At 37.8% G+C, this 22007-nt stretch overlaps 1 protein-coding gene across 2 annotated transcripts in view; it reads left to right on the plus strand.

The window, feature by feature from the left end:
* The window catches only part of NLN (neurolysin), a 97693-nt gene that overhangs the window by 26715 nt on the left and 48971 nt on the right, over positions 1 to 22007 (plus strand). Inside the window, exons 2-3 of one of the 2 annotated variants that reach the window (XM_036848842.1) lie at positions 15063 to 15322; positions 19075 to 19223. In XM_036848842.1, coding sequence (XP_036704737.1) covers positions 15063 to 15322; positions 19075 to 19223 — 409 coding nt within the window. The remainder of the gene's footprint in view (positions 1 to 15062; positions 15323 to 19074; positions 19224 to 22007) is intronic. The other variant, XM_036848843.1, reaches the window with a different exon arrangement.

Here is a 22007-nt window from a genome sequence, read left to right on the forward strand (position 1 = left end):
AATGGTACAGTTCAGCCTCTGGAGGACTGACCCAGGGAAGAGACCCGCATAGGCTCTGGAGCCATTGAGCAAGGGATTCTGGGATCTTGGGGTACTCAAAGCATGGTTGTGTGGTCAGCAGGTGTGAGGCTCTGCATGGGCACCTCCTCTCAGCTCTTTTGATCAGAGTGCAGATGCAGGAGGGCCAAAGTGAGCCCCTCTAAAGTGTGTAATCCCAGGTCTGAGGGGAGCTACAGGAGATGCCTAGTAGAGTGAGGAAAGAGAAGGATCAAAGGACCTGAGGTCTAAAGGAGATAGAAAAATAAGAATCATAGGAGTAGAGAAATGGAGGCTGAAAAGATAGAAGGTTGTGATCAGAGAGTAGAATATCAGAATCTATCATCTCTTAGGAGCATCTCCAAGTGGTGGTAAGAAGAATAGGCATGAAGGTTCTTGGAGGGAAGTAGGTCAAGAAACTGAAGTTAAGGGAGTGGTATAGCTCATCCATCTCTCCTTAGGGTCTTCCCGGGATGATTCTGGAGCTCAAGATGGAAAAGAGTGTAGAGCCAAATCTTGATAAATGTGAGGGGGTGGCAAAGAGGTTGGTTGATAATAGCGAGAAGTATAGCAGAAAGGCAGCAGCCTCAGAGGAATACGGTTGTAGCACAGTAATGATTTGGAAACTATGTTGGGGATCTAGGAGAAAGTTCACACTGTCACAAGGCCCAGTAGCATGAGGAGCTTGAGAGAATGAGCACACGTCCTGGGGAAGGCGATGGGTTCTGCACGGATCCAGGTTTCAGTTAAGACAGTGGAAAAGACCGTGCTCTGAAGAGGTTGGGGATGTACAGGAACTTGAGTATCAGGAGAGAGACTGGGAGTCTGGGAGGGGTTCACCAGTTGGAGATGCTTTAACCTTTGGGACATTGGCAGGAATGTGAGACATAACAGGACACTTACAGCAGAGAGAAAACAGTAAGTTCACATATGTTTGATATGTTGAGGGACTAGTACCAAGAACCTTCAGGTAAAATTTTGTAACTAGAATTTTCCATCTTGATAAGCACAGCTTATTAAGATTGATTCTCAGTTGTAAAACTAAAGGATTTGTGGAATTTAAACAATCTTGTAGAAAAGTGTTTTTTATATTTTAGTGATATTGTCGGTACCTTTTGACCCTGCTTCTTGTAGAAAGAACTAAAAAGTCTTTTCTTCTACACTGATGCTCTTGAAAATAGTGCTTCCTCAGACATATTTCTCAGAATGTTGTTAGGATTAAATAAGTGTTTTTAACCCTGCCTGGCACATAGGAACTACTCAGTAAATGAGTTCTCCCTTCCTCACTTTCTCTGTTCTTTCTTCCCTCCAAAGAAGACACCAGGGGAACTGCTTTGCGAGTGGAAAAGAGAAAGGATACCCATAGGAGGATACAGGCGTACATCTCATTCTGCGCAGTGAGATCATCTAGCGCAGCACTGTTGATTAGAACTTTCTACAGTGATGATAATGTTCTCTATCTGTGCTGTCCAGTATGGGAGCCACTTGCCATGGTGGCTGTTGAGCATTTGAAATGTGCCTAGGGCAACTGAAGAACTGAATTTTTAATTTTATTTACTTTAAATTTAAATAACCACAGGTGGCTACTGTATTAGAAAGCATAGATGTAGTGGATAAAGTGCTGCTTGGCTGGAGGCTTCAAGGTAGAAGTAGGCTAAGTGCCTAAAAGAACAGGTGAGCCTTGGGGAGGTGCATGGCTGGGCTTTGGCACTGGTGAAATCCAAAATTAAGGAGCCCCGTGAGCTCTGATGAAAGGAGCCTGGACTTGGGCTGTGGCCTGTAAGCTGTAAGGAGAGGGGCGATTTAGTTAAATCAATGGCTGAAAATGACAACTTTGTGACCAGTAGGGATCAAGATTAAAAAGAAATGGTTCTGACAAAACAACCAGATGAGAAATAACTAAAAGAAACGTATAGAAATTCCAGTCGAAGGGGTTGATGAAATGCAGCCTTCATAGCTTGTAGAGAAACATTAGTTCCAAAGTAAATACTAGGAATATTTGCCAAGTATTTTAAAGAATTGGGGCAAATTTCAGGAAATGCCATGCAAAATGTGTACTACAACACAGTAACACTATAGGGAAAGGATGGGAGCATGGATTAAATGTAAAGTCTGGGAAAATGGAAGTTGTGACATTTTACATAGTGGAGTTTCACTCTAGTCCTGGCCCTAATAAAACACAGTTTCCTGCATGGATGTTTATTTGTGATGATGAAAGGAGATGGTGTTGCAGTAATGTTTTAGCCACGTCAATACCATCTCATTTCAAATACATAAAGCATCTTGTATTTGCTCAGCAATGTGTTAGGGTTGTGACACAAGGTATGTACAATGGTTATCATGCTGGACAAGTCCTAGTCTGATTTGGCATACACAAACCAGTTGAACAGGTGGATGACAGTAATATAAATGTCTAAAATGAATGGCACAGATAAAGGGTGATAGAAGCTCAGATCTGTATGAACTGGAACGGTCAAAGACGCCTTGATGGGAGGACTTGGAGGCCTTTAAACTATGCTTCAAAAGAAAATGAATCCAGCAAATCAGAACATTTCTGAAAGTACATTCCATAAAATGTTTTGCTAAAGTTTTCGGACAATAATTAACTCACAGTAACTGTAGCATGCTCATTTGTCCAAACGAAATTCTTTAGCCTGGTGATCTCAGTCAAAATCTGTGCTACTTGCTTTCTTTGCCTAAATACTTTATTTGGTTTTTGGACATAGGAGACTAGAACCCTAACAAATGCATCTTCCTGTCAATTCTAGTAGGGTATTCTGTATTATTTCTTGGTTAGAAATTCAGAGTTGTGTGTTGAAAGTGCTTTAAAGACAGGAGAAAATGAAGGTGTAGTTGGGACTGAAATAATAGCCTGGGAGTTTGTAGGGGGAAAAAAAGCCTAGAGTTTAATCAGACAGTAGGAATCTCAGATTTAATCTAGATTTTCATGTTCACATAATTGCACGTAATAACTCCTGTAGAGAAAGACAAGATCATGGTGTGTTGCCTGCTTTCAAATTTTGTAGCTCTCAGTTGCAAAAAGTCAATAAAAAATCCTCACCAGATTCCCAAGGGTACAAGCACAGTTGCTAGAATGACTGCAGGTGCACTGGTTTTCCCACCCAAGTGCAGTTCTTCAGGGCTGCAGAGACACTGAAGGGGAGGAATAGATCAGTGTACCAGCATCTGAAGTACTGAATGAGCTTGAAATCGTAATAAAGGGGAAAAGGAGGGATACTCAGCAAAAAAACTGTGGAAGAGGAAAAGTGGAGACAGTGCAGGGAGAAAAATTCTCAATAGATCAAAATGTTTTAGTTAGAAGTATAAGGGAATCCTTCTGTCTCCATTTCTTTTCTTTGGTAACAAGAATTATAAATCCTGGAAGGAATTAAAGACAAAATCCCCAGAAGGCAAGAAAAGAAGGTATAAGATAAAAATTTTCATGTGTTCTGTTGACCCATGAAATCATGATTTCTAACTTCTGTTCCTTTCTTCTTACCCCTTCCACATTTAGGGAATAATACTACTTTAAGGAAGGGGTAGCTTTACATTAGTTGCAGTAGAAACTGTACAAGGGTGATTATTGATATAGCTGTTCAGCCAAGGTAGAGCTGCTGACATCTTTTTGTTTTGTTTTGTTTTGTTTTTTGCTGCTGACATCTTTATCAGTTTAACTGAGGTGTGCTATGGCCAAACACTCAAGCTTTTGATAAATGTTAGGAAGTAAATGAAAACCAGTGGAGGTCATCTTACCAGTGAAATGTTTGACATAATTTTCTTTTAAAGCTGTTTAACAATAATGAAAATTTGTTCATAGTAATTGGTTTGTACTAAGAGGAATGGTGAAAAGCACAGGGTATTGAGATGCAGAAGTCTTATGTTTTATTCATCAGTCTCCCTCTTGCTGTTCCTTACCTCAGTAATCCCATGGCCAGTCCCTTCACCTGTACTGCAACTTCCTTGGAAGCCCAACCAGTCATGGTCATGGCTGACTCCTTGTTTAAGGCCTCAGTTCTGTGTTATCCATGAGGGATTGTGGGAATAATTATTTTGGAAATTTTCAGCCAACACACTGAACTTCACATCCCTATTATTTTAGGTCACCACCAAGCCTGTGAGACCCTCCAGTCATCCATCATTTCTTATATTCTGACCTCCTTACTTGTTTTTTCCGTGCTCATTCCTTTATCAGTTTTCATTCCTTTTTCCGTTAGGATCCCGTATGAGGCAAATAACATAAAACCACATTCAAACTGCCTTTAAACAATATGCTCACATAACTAGAAAGTCTAGCTCTAGGTCAGGCTTCAGAATTAGTTGATCTAAGGGATCGGTGATGTCAGTAAATATTTGGTTTCCTTCCTTTATTCTTCCAGTCACAGTGTTTATTTCATCATAAGTCAGGTTCCACTCTTTCTCATAAGATAGGTGCCAGCTGCAGTCAAGGACACCAGCTTGCTCAGTTACATTCAATAGGAATGAGACCTCTTTCTCTCACAGGAGTTCTGAGGGTGGGGGCAGCCACCTTCAAAGGTCATGGACTTTGCTGGGGAGGCGTGGCCACTGGGAAGAAAAAGTGTATGTAATCAGATGGGGGAGAGGTGAATGACTGGACAGCCAACACATATTTAGCTATTGGTTGTACTCGGACTCCTCCTTTGTTATTTCCGGAGCCCTTGTCCCATAGTAAACAAACTCCTCCATTTCTTCATATTCTCTGGATCCTCTCTTCTCCTCTTAACCTTTACTGAAATCCACTCAACTCTGAGGAAAATTTCCCCATCTCTGTTTCTTCTACACCCCATCCCACTAAGTAAGGAGGAAAGATCCACATCTTCTTCGTTGCCCGACTCCCACCATATCTCCCGTTATACTCCCAGACCAACACTTCTTCACCATGGTGTAAAAACACCTTCAAGGCTCATGGGACCCTGCTCATGATGTCCTCTCTCACCCACCTGGTTGGTCCCCTCCATTCTTTGAAGGTTTTGGTTCCTGGTTCAGTCTTCCTTTCTACTCCCAGGCCCAGCCGTCAAGCTGCTGACGCCAGTGTTCACGGAGACAGTCTGTCCAGTACTGGGCTGTCGGTTCTTTGCACTCTTCAAGTCATTTATATCAGTCCACTTCCAAGAAAGTATCCTCGTTCTTGTCAGGCTTAATCTTTGATTTCTTAAATTCAAACATCTCTCTTTTTTTTTTTACTCTAACCTAACTACTTCCATTTTACCTGTTTCATTGATTTTACTGAGACTGTAGTCTCTTCCTATCTAAAACAATTTGCTCTGCTCATGGTATACATGCCATTTCTTCCTACCTCCATTAAGACCTTGCTCCATATGTCTTTTTTTTTTTTTTTTTGGCCGCACCGTGCAGCATGCGGATGCAGGATCATAGTTCCCTGACCAGGAATCAAACACATGCCCCCATGCATGGAAGCACAGAGTCTTAACCACTGGACCACCAGGGAAGTCCCAGTGCTTATGTCATTTAATAATTAATTTTTAAAATTTGTTTCAAATAGAATCATAAAAAATGTTAAATTGCTCAAGCCATGTATTCAAAGAAAACATAAATGAGTATTTATTTTCAGATATTTTGAGGTAAGACCAAGGCCTTTTGGTTAAGGGTGAATCACTTGATTGGCATCCCTCACTGTCCTTGAATAAACTCTACCAGAAATGCATTATTTTCATTTCCAGTTTCAGTTTCTTTAAAGTGAAGCAAGAACACTCCAGACACACATAAGTAATCTGAATTCAGAAGCCTTCTGAATCTTTGTAATTCTTTTCTCAATCTTCTATAACAGCAGTTTTTTGGTTGGCTTTTTAGTAACTGTCTTTTTTAAAGTATTCCCAAGATAGTTTACCGAAAAAACAGATCATTCTTTTTGCATGCATTTAATCAGTTAAATATTTAACTTACGTTAAAATGAGTATAGAGGGGTGGAGTCAAGACGGAAGACCAGGAGGATGTGGAGTTCGAGTCTCCTCACAACTAGGGCACCTACCAGGCACTGGTGGGGGACCATGGACACCTAAGGGGGTAGGAGGAACCCCCGAACGACTGGGTAGGACGTGGGGGGGGGGTGGACGGGGGAGGAGAAGTGGATTTGGGACAGGAGGCAGGTCCCAGGCCTGATCGTCTGCCCTCCAAGACTCCCTCTGGCCGTGCTGAGCCTAAGCCCCACCCCCACATCTCCACCCAGGGCCTTACGTCTCTCCAGCTGCGTGGGTCCCAAGCCTAGGCCCTGCCCCCTGCCTATGCTCCACCCCCCACAGCCAAGGCCTTTTCTGGCCTTTTTCTTTTTTTTTTTTTTAATAAATTTATTTATTTATCTTATTTATTTTATTTTTGCTGTGTTGGGTCTCTGCTGCTGCACGTGGGCCCTCTCCAGTTGCGGCGAGCGGGGGCCACTCCTCGCCGTGGTGCGTGGGCCTCTCATTGCGGTGGACTCTCCTGCTGTGAAGCATGGGCTCCAGGCACGTGGGCTTCAGTAGTTGTGGCATGCAGGCTCAGGGCTTCTGGCTTGCAGGCTCTAGAGCACAGGCTCAGCCGCCGTGGCGCACGGGCTCAGCTGCTCCGTGGCATGCGGGATCCTCCTGGACCAGGGCTGAAACCCGTGTTCCCTGCATTGGCAGGCGGATTCTTAACCACTGCGCCACCAGGGAAGCCCCTGGCCTTTTTTTCTTTTCTTTTCTTTTATTCTTTTTAGGTTGTGGTTCTGTTTTATATTTTTATTTTTTCTAATAAGTTTTTTAGTTTTCTACTTTTATTTTATTTTCTGTTCTTTGTTGTTGTTCTGTTCCTTTTGGCTTGCTCCCCCCCCCATTTTTTTTCTGTTGTTCTGTTTTATCTTGTTGTTGTTACTGCACTTATTTTATTTTTCCTAATATATTTTTCATTTTTCTAATTTTATTTTATTTTTTATTCTTTGTTATTTTACTGCTCCTTTTTTTTTTTTTCTTTCACTATGCCACACGGCTTGCAGGTTCTTGGTTCCCAGGCCAGGGGTCAGGCCTGAGCTCCTATGGTGGGAGCACCGAGTCCAAACTGCTAGACTACCAGAGAACCTCAGACCCCAGGGAATATTAATCAGAGTGAGGTCTCCCGGAGGTCCTCATCTCGGCACCAGGACCCGGCTCTACCCAACTGCCTGCAAACTCCAGTGCTGGATGTCGCAGGCCAAACAACCAGTAAGACAGGAACACAGCCCCACCCATCAAAAAAAATGAGAAAACAAAAAAATATGTTACAGACGAAGGAGCAAGATAAAAACCTACAAGACCAAATAAATGAAGAGGAAATAGGCAACCTACCTGAAAAAGAATTCAGAGTAATGATAGTAAAGATGATCCAAAATCTCGGAAATGGAATGGAGGCACAAATCAAGAAAATACAAGAAATGTTTAACAAAGACCTAGAAGAACTAAAGAAAAACAAACAGTGATGAACAACAAAATAACTGAAATGAAAAATACACTAGAAGGAGTCAATAGCAGAATAACTGAGGCAGAAGAGCAAATAAGTGAGCCAGAAGATAGAATGGTGGAAATAACTGCCAAGGAGCAGAATAAAGAAAAATGAATGAAAAGAATTGAGGACAGTCTCAGAGACCTCTGGTACAACATTAAACGCACCAACATTCGAATTACAGGGGTCCCAGAAGAAGAAGAGAAATAGAAAGGGTCAGAGAAAATATTTGAAGAGATTATAATTGAAAACTTCCCTAACATGGGAAAGGAAATAGCCACCCAAGTCCAAGTGGAAAGCAGAAAGCCCCATACAGGATAAACCCTAAGAGAAACACATCAAGACACATATTAATCAAACTGAAGAAAATTAAATTCGAAGAAAAAATATTAAAAGCAGCAAGGGAAAAGCAACAAATAACATACAAGGGAATCCCCATAAGGTTATCAGCTGATTTTTCAGCAGAAACTCTGTAGGCCAGAAGGGAGTGGCAGGATATATTTAAAGTGATGAAAGGGAAAAAAATCTACACTCTACCCCACAAGGATCTCATTCAGATTCAATGGAGAAATCAAAAGCTTTACAGACAAGCAAAAGCTAAGAGAGTTCAGCACCACTAAACCAGCTTTACAGCAAATGCTAAAGGAACTTCTCTAGGAGGGAAACACAAGAGAAGAAAGAGACCCACAAAAACAAACCCAAAACAATTAAGAAAATGGTAATAGGAACATACATATCAGTAATCACCTTGAATGTAAATGGATTAAATGCTCCAACCAAAAGACGCAAACTGGCTGAATGGCTACAAAAGCAAGACCTGTATATATGCTGCCTGCAAGACACCCACTTCAGACCTAGGGACACATACAGACTGAAAGTGAGAGGATGGAAAAAGATATTCCATGCAAATGGAAATCACAAGAAAGCTGGAGTAGCAATACTCATATCAGATAAAATAGACTTTAAAATAAAGACTGTTACAAGAGATAAGGAAGGATAATACGTAGTGATCAAGGGATCAATCCAAGAAGAAGATATAACAATTGTAAATATTTATGCACCCAACATAGGAGCACCTCAATACCTAAGGCAAATGCTAACAGCCATAAAAGGGGAAATCAACAGTAACACAATAATAGTGGGGGACTTTAACACCCCATTTACACCAATGGACAGATCATTCAGACAGAAAATAAATAAGGAAACACAAGCTTTAAATGACACAATAGACCAGGTAGAGTTAATTGATATTTATAAGACATTCCATCCAAAAGCAGAATACACTTTCTTCTCAAGTGCACACAGAACATTCTCCAGGATAGATCACATCTTGGGTCACAAATCAAGCCTCGGAAAATTTAAGAAAATTGAAATTGTATCAAGCATCTTTTCCGACCACAATGCTATGAGATTAGAAATCAATTACAGGAAAAAAAACTGTAAAAAACACAAATACATGGAGGCTAAACAGTGCACTGCTAAATAACCAAGAGATTGCTGAAGAAGTCAAAGAAGAAATCAAAAAATACCTAGAGACAAATGACAACAAAAAACATGACAACCCAAAACCTATGAGATGCAGCAAAAGCAGTTCTAAGAGGGAAGTTTATAGCAATTCAGTCTCACCTCAAGAAACAAGAAAAATCTCAAATAAACAATCTAAACTTACATCTAAAGCAACTAGAAAAAGAAGAACAAAGAAAACCAAAAATTAATGGAAAGAAATCATAAAGATCAGAGCAGAAATAAATGAAATAGAAACGAAGAAAACAATAGCAAAGATCAGTAAAACTCAGAGTTAGTTCTTTGAGAAGATAAACAAAATTGATAAACCTTTAGCCAGACTCATCAAGAAAAAAAGGGACGGGACTCAAATCAATAAACTTAGAAATGAAAAAGGAGAAATTACAACTGACAGCACAGAAATACAAAGCTGCAAAAGAGACTACTACAAGCAACTCTGTGCCAATAAAATGGACAACCTGGAAGAAATGGACAAATTCTTAGAAAAGTATAACCTTCCAAGACTGAACCAGGAAGAAATAGAAAATATGAACAGACCAATGACAAGTAATGGAATTGGAACTGTGATTAAAAATCTTCCAATAAACAAAAGTCCAGGACCAGATGACTTCACAGGCGAATTCTATTAAACATTTAGAGAAGAGCTAACACTTATCTTTCTCAAACTCATTCAAAAAATTGCAGAGGGAGGAACACTCTCAAACTCGTTCAAGGAGGCCACCATCACCCTGATACTAAAACCAGACAAAGATATCACAGAAAAGGAAAATTACAGACCAATGTCACTGATGAATTTATACACAAAAATCCTCAACAAAATACTAGCAAACAGAATCCAACAACACATTAAAAAGGTCATACACCATGATTGAGTGAGATTTATCCCAGGAATGCAAGGATTCTTCAGCATACGCAAATCAATCAATGTGATACACCATATTAACAAGTTAAAGAATAAAAACCATATGATCATCTCAACAGATGCAGAAAAAGCTTTTGACAGAATTCAACACCCATTTATGATAAAAGACTCTCCAGAAAGTGGGCATAGAGGGAACCTACCTCAGCATAATAAAGGCCATGTATGACAAACCCACAGCAAACATCATTCTCAATGGTGAAAAACTCAAAACATTTCCTCTAAGATCAGGAACATCAAGACAAGGATGTCCATTCTCGCCACTATTATTCAACATAGTTTTGGAAGTCCTAGCCATGGCAGTCAGAGCAGAAAAAGAAATAAAAGGAATCCAAATTGGAAAAGAAGAAGTAAAACTGTCACTGTTTGCAGATGACATGATACTATACATAGAAAATTTTAAGGATGCCACTAGAAAACTACTAACCAATGAATTTGGTAAGGTTGCAGGATACAAAATTAACGAACAGAAATCTCTTGCATTCCTATACACTAAAAACAAAAGATCAGAAAGAGAAATTAAGGAAACAATCCCATTTACCATTTCAACAAAAAGAATAAAATACCTAAGGAGGAATAAATAAAATACCTTAGGTAGGAATAAACCTACCTAAGGAGGCAAAAGACCTGTACTCAGAAAACTATAAAACACTGATGAAAGAAATCAAAGATGACAGACAGATGGAGAGATATGCCATGTTCCTGGATGGAAGAATCAATATTGTGAAAATGACTATACTACCCAAAGCAATCTACAGGTTCAGTGCAATCCCTATCAAACTACCAATGGCATTTTTCACAGAATTAAAACAAAAACTTTTACAATTATATGGAAACACAAAATACCCCTAATAGCGAAAGCAATCTTGAGAAAGAAAAATGGAGCTGGAGGAATCAGGCTCCCGGACTTCAGACTATACTACAAAGCTACAGTAATCAAGACAGTAGGGTACTAGTACAAAAACAGAAATATAGATCCATGGTACTGGATAGAAAACCCAGAGATAAACCCACGCACCTATGGTCACCTAATCTATAACAAAAGAGGCAAGAACATACAATGGAGAAAAGAAATCCTCTTCAATAAGTGGTGGTGGGAAAACTGGACAACTACATGTAAAAGAATGAAATTAGAGCACTCCGTAACACCATACACAAAAATAAACTCAAAATGGATTCAAGACCTAAATGTAAAGCTCTTAGAGGAAAACATAGGAAAAACATTCTTTGACGTAAATCTCAGCAAGATCTTTTATGAACCACCTCCTACAGTAATGAAAATAAAAAACAAAACATAAGCAAATGGGACCTAATGACTTTTGCACAGCAAAGGAAACTATAAACAAGACAAAAAGAGAACCCTCAGAATGGGAGAAAATATTTGCAAACTAATCAACGGACAAAGGATTAATCTCCAAAATACACAAACAGCTCATGTAGTTCAATACCAAAAAAAAACCCAAACAAAAAATGGGCAGAAGACCTAAATAGACATTTCACGAAAGAAGACATACAGATGGCCAAGAGGCACATGAAAAGCTGCTCAACATCACTAATTATTAGAGAAATGCACATCAAAACTACACCTCACACTGGTCAGAATGGCCCTCATCAAAAAATCTACAAAAAATAAATGCTGCAGAGGGTGTGGAGAAAAGGGAACCCTCTTGCATTGTTGGTGGGAATGTAAATTGATACAGCCACTGTGGAGAACAGTATAGAGGTTCCTTAAAACACTAAAAATAGAACTACCATATGACTCAGCAATCCCACTACTGGGCATACACCCTGAGAAAACCATAATTCAGAAGGAGACATGTACCCAATGTTCATTGCAGCACTATTTACAATAGCCAGGACATGGAAACAACCTAAATGTCCATCAACAGATGAGTGGATAAAGAAGATGTGGTACATATATATAATGGAATATTACTTAGCCATAAAAAGGAACAAAATTGGGTCATTCGTAGAGATGTGGATGGACCTACATCCACGTCTCTACGAATGTAGAGATGAGTTTGTCATACAGAGTGAAATGTCAGAAGAACAAACCTTGTATATTAATGCATATATGTGGAATCTAGAAAAATGCTACAGATGAACCTATTTGCAGGGCAGGAATAGAAACAGAGACATAGAGAACAGACATGTGGACACGGGGGGAAGAGTAGGGTGGGACGGATTGGGAGATTAGGTTTGACATAAATACACTACCATGTGTAAAATAGATAGCTAGTGGGAACCTGCTGTATAGCACAGGGAGCTCAGCTCAGTGCTCTGTGATGACCTAGATGGGTGGGATGGGGGTGGGGAGGGAGGTTCAAGAGGGAGGGGATATGTGTATACATATAGCTGATTCACTTCATTGTACAGCAGAAACTAACACAACATTGTAAAGCAATTATACTCCAATAAAAAATTGTTATAAAATAAAATAATTAAAAGGAAATGAGTATAGTAAGCATAAACAGGTTTTGGAGCAATTAAACTTGACTCTTGGTGAATATATAACTCAACTGGTTGAAGGAGAAATGTGGAAATACATTGGAAAATAGTGTGCCAGCCTTGAGTGTAACCATCAACCAGTATGTTTCACATAGACAATATCAGTTATTGTGGAGAGACAGTTAAAGGGGGTCAGTATTCTGGCTTCTCCTATGTTAAAAATGCACCCTTGTATGTCTCAGCCCCTTATACTGCATTAGCTCTCCTTGTTTTCACAGCCAGCTCTATGGAGAGTTGCTGAGGTGCACTCTCTCCGGTTCTTTACCATCTCCATAGCCCTCAATCATAGCAACCTGACTTCCACTTCTACCACCCCACTAACACTGCTCTTGCCAGTCATCAATGACGTTCCTGTTGCTGAATTCAACAGAGACTCTTGCATCTTTCTTGAGATTTGTACAACATTTCATACTGTTATTCACTCCCTTTTTCAGTGCTTACTTTTCACAATTCCTAGAACCCAACCTACTTGGTTTTCTTTCTACTTCAATGGTTAAACTAGAGTTAGAGCTCGGTTGTTCTTCTGTTCTCACTCTGCAAATTCCCTTGGGCTAGTTCAACCTCCCATGTAACTCCACAATTACATTTTTTTTAATATCTATCTATTTATTTATTTATTTTTTGGTTGCATCAGGTCTTAGTTGCAGCACACGGGCTCTGTGTTGCGCCGCACAGGCTTAGTTGCCCTGCGGCATCTGGGATCTTAGTTCCCCAACCAGGGATGGAACCGGCGTCCCCTGCATGGCAAGACTGATTCTTAACCACTGGACCACCAGGGAAGTCCCTTCCAATTACATTTACTAGTAATGAATTTCCACTTTTGTGTGCTACAGCCGCTTCAGACTTGGCACGTCCAAAACTGAATTTCCCTTTGTCCCACCAGAGAGCCGCCTCCTTCATCTGAGTCCCCTGTTTTAGCGACAGAGCCTCTGTGCATCCCTCCAATTCCAAGACAGAAGCCTGGACGTCATCCTTGAGTATCTCACCTCCTCTTGACATCCATTCATTACCAAGTCATATTGATTCTTCTTAGTGAATATCTACTAAATCACTCCAATTCCCCCTATTTCCTAGTTAGGTATACCGTAATATTATGCCCCAGTTAACCATTATAGCTTCTCTCTGGGAATGATCTCTCTTCTAAACATTTCAACTCACTATAATTTGAGTGATTTCTTTAAAATGCATGTCTTTGCTCATCTCTCACCTGATTAAAACCCTTCAGTGGCTCTGTCATTGTCTTCAGAGTAGGTTTGAACTCAGATGATTCCCAAGGCTCTTCATTCTCTAGTCCCTACTTAACTTTTTCAGATTTTTCTTTCCTTACAACCTTTGACCTTTGGATAATTTCTGCACATTGTTCAGATCTTGGCTTGCTCACTGTTCCTTCTAGAAAATCTTTCTAGAAAAGCTCCTCTTCTCTTTCAGAGTTCTCCCTGTTTACCCTATCATGGCACTCATCTCAATGCAGTTCAATTGCCCGTTTATCAATTAGTCTTCTCCACAATATAAATAGCAGGGTCCCAGTCAATTTGCCTTTTTATCCTTCGTGCCTGTCACAATGACCAGACACAGTGCATGCTCATAAATATTTGTTGAACAAATGACATTAAACAAGTCACTTGGCCTCTCTGAGTCTCAACTGCATCATCTGTTAAAAGAGAATATTGTCCTGCCTATGGTTGTTTTGGGGTCTTGTAAGATAATAGGAATTAAGTTTAGTATTGTGGTTAAGAGAGTGGGTTCTGGATCTGTACTACCTGGTTTTTAATCCTAGTTCCCACCATGTAGCCAGCTGTGTGACCTTGGGCAAGTTACTTAACTTCTCTGTGTTTTAGTTACTTCTTTGGCTAAATGGAAATAACCACAGTATCTGTCTCAGCATTGTTGTAGGGACTGAGTTAATAAATGGAAAGTAATTAATACAGTGCCTAAACACAATAAATGTTAGCTATTAATTATAATATTTTTATTTATAAGTTCTAGAATTATATATTATAGATATATATACACACACATGGCATCAGTTTTTAGTTTCAGTGTTTTAAGTGGATAAAGGGTTGGTATCATTCCTTTATCTTTCAGGATAATGCCATAGCTATACCAGATTTTATTTTTTAAGTCTTAAATTCAAATTGCCATAGTTGATTTTCATGAAATTTTGGTAAAACATTTTTTAAATTGTTGTTCAATATAGAAAGAATTTTGAAAATGTTTCCATGCTGAATATCAAAATATTGATTCTGCATACATCGTAGGTGGATATTAGCACAGGAAAAATGTTTAAGTAAGAAAGATTACTGGTTTAATTTATAAAGGACAATTATTATGTCTTTGACACCTAACTTTATTTCTCTGTATGATTTAATTACGTAAGCAATTCAGTGTTTGGAAAGTCCAAATTCCATTAACTCTGTAACTATTCAAGAAAACAAGAAAGTAAAGAGCATTTAGTTTTGTGCATATGTATTCACCTGAAAGAAATTTGCTCAATTTTAGTAAAAAGTTCTTTTTACTTTAAAATTTAATTAGATAATACACATTTGTGTGTTGACTTTGGACCAACAAAATGCCTAATTTTTATCTTTTTTCTGATTCTTTGTAGAATTGGTGGTTCCAGGATTTTATTCAGAATGACTTTAGGAAAAGAAGTGATGTCTCCTCTTCAGGCAATGTCTTCCTATACTGCAACTGGCAGAAATGTTTTAAGATGGGATCTTTCACCAGAGCAAATTAAAACAAGAACTGAGGAGCTTGTTGCACAGACCAAACAGGTGTACGATGCTATTGCAATGCTTGACATTGAGGAAGTAACTTACAAGAACTGTTTGCAGGCACTGGCAGATGTAGAAGTGAAGTATATAGGTGGGTAGGATGCAAAAGCACATCAATATTGCATTTTGTGGGCATCATAAACCATTTTATGCTTCCTGTCTTGGCAATTCATTTTCCAATTTTACAAGACATTGATTTTTACATAATGATTTGTAATTGCTTAAATGATTAATGATTCATATTTGCTTAGAATTATTTATATTACCTGAGTTAAAAAATTTTATTATGTGGCAGAGGTGCTGTAAAATGTACACTCTCATTACAACTGCTTTCTGGAGAGCAATGTATATCAAAACTTTTAAGAAGTTCATACCCTAGCCCCGTAATTAATTCCACATCTAGGCATAATCTAAGGAAATAATCAGATATAGGAAAAATCATGTATAAACTTATGTATAAACAGGTACTCTATCACAGCAAAAGCTTGGAAACAACCCCTAAGTGTCAACAAGTAGAATAGCTAAATAAATTATGGTACATTCACCCTCTGTAACATTATGTAGCCATTAAAATATGTTTAGGAGAAGTATTTAATAACATTAAAAGGACAAAGAAAGAAAACAAATTTTAAAAATGGCCAATATTTTTGGTACTAGGTTTATAGTTTTATTGTGATTTATAGATCACTTTTAGTTAAACATGAATTCTTTAAAGTTATTATAAAAATGAACACATTCAATTTATTTTCTTTATCATTAATATTTCAGTAGGGATATAATGGGTGCATTTTTATACATTTGTATTTTTTTTAAGATATTGTCCATCTGTCCCACCTGTCTAAATGCCAGTATATGGATTAAAACAATGATCACAAAAATAAATGATCCAAAGGAGACTTTCAGAACAATTGAGCTGAGATAAATTTGATACTTTAAGTGATCTTTCTCAAGGAACAGTGTGTTATTTGGAAGCAGCCATTCGTTTTTTTTTTCAGGTTTATAGTTGATTTTTCATTTACTCTTCATGCTTTTCTCTATTTTCCATATTTCCTACACTTAAAATATATTATTTTAATAATATAAGTATTAAACCCTTTGAGTTATAAAGAATGCAGATTCATGCCCGTTTTCTCAAAGAATTGGGTATATTTTGTAGGATAATTATGGCTAAACAACCTTGGCTGTGTAGCCAGGCATCATAAGAACATAGGTTATCTGTAGAACTGAATTATCATAAGCATTTGTATGGATTCTGGAATTTGGAAGCTTGTCCAAAATCCTGCACGGCCCTAGTGACCTAGTCATCTCTTTTTCCCCACCAAGAGTTCCCTACCCTATGTCCCACCGTAATAGGGACTTGGCTACTTTCTCTTCCCTCTGCATTTCTGTTTCAGTTTCTGCCTCTTACTACCAACTGCTTCACTCATTAATAGCCACTAAATCTTGCTACAAGCCTTGAGCTTAAACTCTTTAGTAAAAAAAGTCTGGTTGGTCTTGTAGTTAAAGTCAAAGGAATGGAGGAGGTCCCCATTCAGCAGAGCTTTCCCAGCAGGCAATTTCGTGTGCATCCCACCCTATACGTGGTTTGTCCTTGGTTCACATACTCACTTCTTCAGTCACTTATGACTAAGACGGTGTGCCAGCCTAGTAGCTTATGCATTTAGCAAATGTAAAAAAAGGTGGAGAAAAAATCTTTAAAACAGAATTATCTTAAATTCTGCTTTTTCTCCCAATCATACATCTTTTAAATATACCTTTAGTTTTGTGATATTTTTTCTTCCTCTCCTGTAAATTTATCTTTATGGGTTAATCATAAAAATGTTTGAGTTTCGGAATAGATTTTTAAAGACTAACTTTCTCTTATCTGTGTATGTTCTCAGCCTCCTGCAGTAGCTGTTAAAACCCCATTTGTCCAGTGTCAGGTACCGGGCATCAGCATTGTTTATAGTTTGGCAGTGAGAACATAAGTCTGGTTCCAGGTCTTTGTGGCAAAGTAAGGAAGGAAATGGTTTTCAATATTATTGTTTGTTTAAGAATATGTTTCCAGTTTTAGACTCCTGCATTTTGTTCTGCTCATTTAAGTTCTTGAGCAATTTTGATTCCTTCTTAATATCTTTTTGAGCTAATTTTTAAAAGTAAACAGAAATTGTGACTATCTAGTTAACTCACTTAAACAAGTGCTGTATGTATTAAATGTTAAATCTTGCATTCTATTCTTTCTTTAATCAAGGGACAAAAATGATATATTAAATCCTAAAATAATAATTATCTAATTTGATTTTTTAAAAACAGACACTATGAATTTATTGATTTGTGGCAATTTTTTTACAGCTTTCTTTGTGACAGTGTTTTAAGGGGACTGATATGCATAAGGTAGCTTGTTTAACTGGACAATTCCGTGGTATGTGAAGGATAGCTTTACTGTCTACCATATATCACATGTTTAAATGTTACCTATTTATAATACCTTCAAAGTGCTAAAGATAGTAAAATTAAAATGTATTCATTGTCACAGCATAACCACAACTATGGTTATAAACCATACTGATTTTTTTTTTTTTTGCTGTAGTATGGATTATTTCACTGACATCAGATTTTTGCCTAATTAAAGTCAAAATGCAAATGTTTGAAAAACCCAACAACCAACTTTGATATGTGAAAATAAGAGCAGATGACATTACTACCATCATTTAACAAGAATAGCCCCAGTATTCAGCTGCTTACTGAATATGTCCACTGAAATTTCTGAGAATTCTGAAATTCTATGCAGCTTTTTATATTTGTATGAATGTTTGCATTTGGGGGAGGGTCCATGACTTGGATTAGATTTTCTAAGGAGTCTGTCATGAAGGTTAAGAACTTCTTTTCTAAACAAGCCCCATCCCACTAAATTGGCCTGCTTGTTTCTTAAACATCCTGTTTGTTTGCCGGTTCCCATGCTTTCAGTCTCTACTTCTCCAGTCCCCTACTGAGCTCTTCCTCTCACCCCGCCCATCCTCTAAGATCCAGCCTTCTCCACAAGGCATGGCATAATGCCCCAGCCCTCGGTATTGCAGCCTTTGAGTTTCTGTCCCATTCATTTGACAGCTAAGCTGCTCTGTCCTGTATTGTTATCTTTTCATGTACTGTTCCCTACCCCCGACTCCCAGACTATAAAATGCCTCAGTATAAGAACTATCAATACATCTTTTCTTTTCTTTTCTTTATTTTTGGCCACACCGCTCAGCATTCAGGATCTTAGTTCCCCGACCGGGGATCGAACCCATACCCCCAGCCATAGAAGCACAGAGTCTCAACCACTGGACCACCAGGGAAGTCCCCAAGAACTACATCTTTTAAATTGGGAGATTGGGATTGACATATACACCCTACTATATATAAAATAGATAACTAATAAGAGCCTACTGTATAGCACAGGGAACGCTACTCAATACTCTGTAATGGCCTGTATGGGAAAAGAAGCTAAAAAAGAGTGGATATATGTACATGTGTAACTGATTCACTTTGCTGTACAACTGAAACTAACACAACATTGTAAATCAACTATACTCCAATAAAAATTTTTTTAGAAAGGACTACATCTTTTTTTTTTCTACATTCCCAGTTAATAAATTGCACACTAAACATCCTTTGGTAAGTACTCAGTGTACACCCTTATTGTTCCTAACAATGCCCCAGGAATAGCCAAGTCCTGTGTTAGATGCTGTTCCTTGATAGCCCTAGGAGCCTTTATGGAAAGTATGTAATGAAAAACTTATATTCGGATAATCGTTCATCTAGGTATGAGGTATTTTTCTTCATACTGACTTAATGAGTCCTTTTGGTTTTTTCCTCTGTTAACAGTGGAACGAACCATGCTAGACTTTCCCCAGCACGTCTCCTCTGACAAAGAAGTACGAGCAGCAAGTACAGAAGCAGACAAAAGACTTTCTCGTTTTGATATCGAGATGAGCATGAGAGAAGATATCTTTCTGAGAATTGTTCATTTAAAGGTAAATGGTCTTATAATTCCCTTTAAAAGGAAAAAAAAAACTGACAATAAAGAAGTAAAAACCTTTGACCAATGATAAAAAGTATTTGAATGTTCCTAGATTTTGTTTCTAATTATTATGATAGTGGGCACAACATAGTGTTATATCACTTAGGTTTATGTTAAGTTACTAATTACATTCACTTAAAATTTTTAAGACCAAGTATAAAAGAGTGTGCATCCATAAATCTAAGGCTTTTTAGCCATCATGAACTTAATGGTTTGATGTAAAAACCTCTTTGAATTTTCAAAATTTTGCAAGGTTTATATTAGATCAGATCAACTAGAAGCAAATGGAGTTGAGTTATCTATAAATATCATGTGGTTTGGGCCATAATACGGATGACATACTGTTGATGCTGTATGCCAGAGACATTCCTATCTGTCATCCTTACATTTTTCAGGACTCACAGAAATTATGTATTAAGAAAGCTCTAAGTGGGTCTGCCTTGAGTATTTCGGGTCTTTTCATCAACGATGGTGGTTTGCTTCCTAGCATTTTCATCATGTCTTTGCTTTGAATTTTTATTTTCATGGCACTCAGCAATTTGTTTGGAAAACAACCAGTGTTTTACAATCCTAGGCATTTTTGTTTAATTTTGCACGTTGTATATGCAAAATGTCAAAATTTGTGTTCTTTTTAGCAAGTTATGACAGGGATTGAAATAAAAAGCAGTTTTATTTCAAATGTTTTATTTGTAACTCACTGTAGAATATGTAATCCAGAATTTATTTATTTAGACATGTAAGACGTACATGCTGCCTATTTTCTCATGTCAGACAAACATTTTTCACCCTTAATTTATGTTCATCTATGATGGTTCATAATTGTTCATCTTTGGCACTATAAAAATAACATAAATTAAAATAACTATGACTATTTTTTGCTAGTTAAATTGTTCTCTTTTCAACTTTTAGCTTCAGTTGTTATTCTGTACAATTCAAATCATGGCCCTTATAGTCTCCTATTTTTATTTCATCCCAAAATAATCTATTTCTTTTCTATCTGGATATTATATATGTACTATAGAGCTTTTCCCCCACATTTCTAATTTCCTTTGATTAATTCTTTTTTCATCCTGACTTCTAAGTTCTCATTTGGGATTTTCTAGCCTCAAAAAGGTATTGCAATCTTAATGTTATTGAGTCTAATGTTTTTGTTACTTTTCCACTGTTTCTGATTCTTACAAATGTTATCAAGATATGGGAGGTTTGTCGCTTTAGAGTTCTTTGTTATACTTTTAAATTTTGTATATATTGGCCTCTGATCCCACTAAATTTGGGAACAAATTGCTGCCTGCGTAGTAGACGAGACAGCAGCCTAGCACACTGTAAGTGACCTCATAACACCAAGGTGCAATTTACAGATTTGTTCATTTACTTGAGCTGGTTCACTTCAGTGTTTTATTTATATTATTTATAATAGTTTCAGATTAGTTCCATATTTTTCCTCTTTCCACAGGGGTTTATTCTCATACATGTGGATTATTTGTGTAGAACAATTTCAGGGGCATTTAGAATGTTAAGGCTACATCAGAATAATTTTAAAAATAACTATTGTGTTTGTTTATGAATTGGAGCTTATTTGGTGAATTTAAATACCTTCCTTGACAAATAGTTACATTTTTTTAGTCAGTATTTTTAAAAATCTAGAACTATCAGAATCAGTTTTCTGCTAGAGTTGGACACTTTAATAGATGGTAAATCTCATCCCATTCTTACCTAAAGGACAAAGTTAGATATATCTAAATCTTGTATTTAATTTTTCCTGTAACACCGTAAATAAAATAGGGCTACCATGATGTAATACATGAAGCCTTCCTTAGGCTGGGTAATAGGATTTTAAATTTATGTAGAGTCATCAAGTTCAGGCATGCTCTCCTAAAATGAGGGTGCTCTGAATAATATTGAGGTCTCAAGATGCCGCCAATGTAGGCAATAATCAAATGTATTATCTTAATTAGATATAAAATGTTATTTTAGCTCTTATGTTATTTTTCACTTAATATTGATGAATAGAAATGTGAAATTACTTTTCACAGTTCTTTATGGCAAAATCTGTGCTCAGTAAGCATCCTAGTTATCTGTTGATGTACAGTATGTAACTCTAAAACTTAGTGGCTGAACATAGCAACAATCATTTTATCTTCTCTCATAGTTGCTGTGGATCAGGAATTCAGGAAGGTATTAGTTGGGCAGCTCTGGCTTGGGGTCTTGCATGTGGTTTCAGGCAGTGGTGGCTGGAGCTGGAGCATGTAGAGGCTAACCAGGTATCTCTGTCTTCGTGTCCCCCTAGGGCACCTCCATGTAGTGTCTTTATGTAGGCTAATTTGGACTTCCTCACAGCATGACAGCGTCAGGGTGGTAGGACTTCTTTCATGGAGACAGAGGGCTTCAACGCGGATGTTACAATAAACTACACAGAAGCTGCATTGCATTTTATGACCTGTCTCAGAAGTCATGTAGCATCACTTCTGCAATACCATACTGATGGGCTAGTCGCTACGATCTACCCGGATTCAAGGGCCACCACATCACAGTCTAGGAAGTATCATCTGATTTGCAGTCATGTTTCAAAACCTTTAAAATAAGCAATTTGTTGACTAAATGGATAGATGAAATCATAGTAGAGCATGAGACTAACCAGTGTGCTATAGTCTTCCTACCTCCTTCCCAAGTGTGGCTAGTAATACTACTTTACATTTGTATAGCAATATAGTTATCTAATTTAACTTTTATACCAATC

Source organism: Balaenoptera musculus, chromosome 3 (genome assembly GCF_009873245.2).
Source record: "Balaenoptera musculus isolate JJ_BM4_2016_0621 chromosome 3, mBalMus1.pri.v3, whole genome shotgun sequence".
Classification (NCBI taxonomy): Eukaryota; Metazoa; Chordata; class Mammalia; order Artiodactyla; family Balaenopteridae; genus Balaenoptera; species Balaenoptera musculus.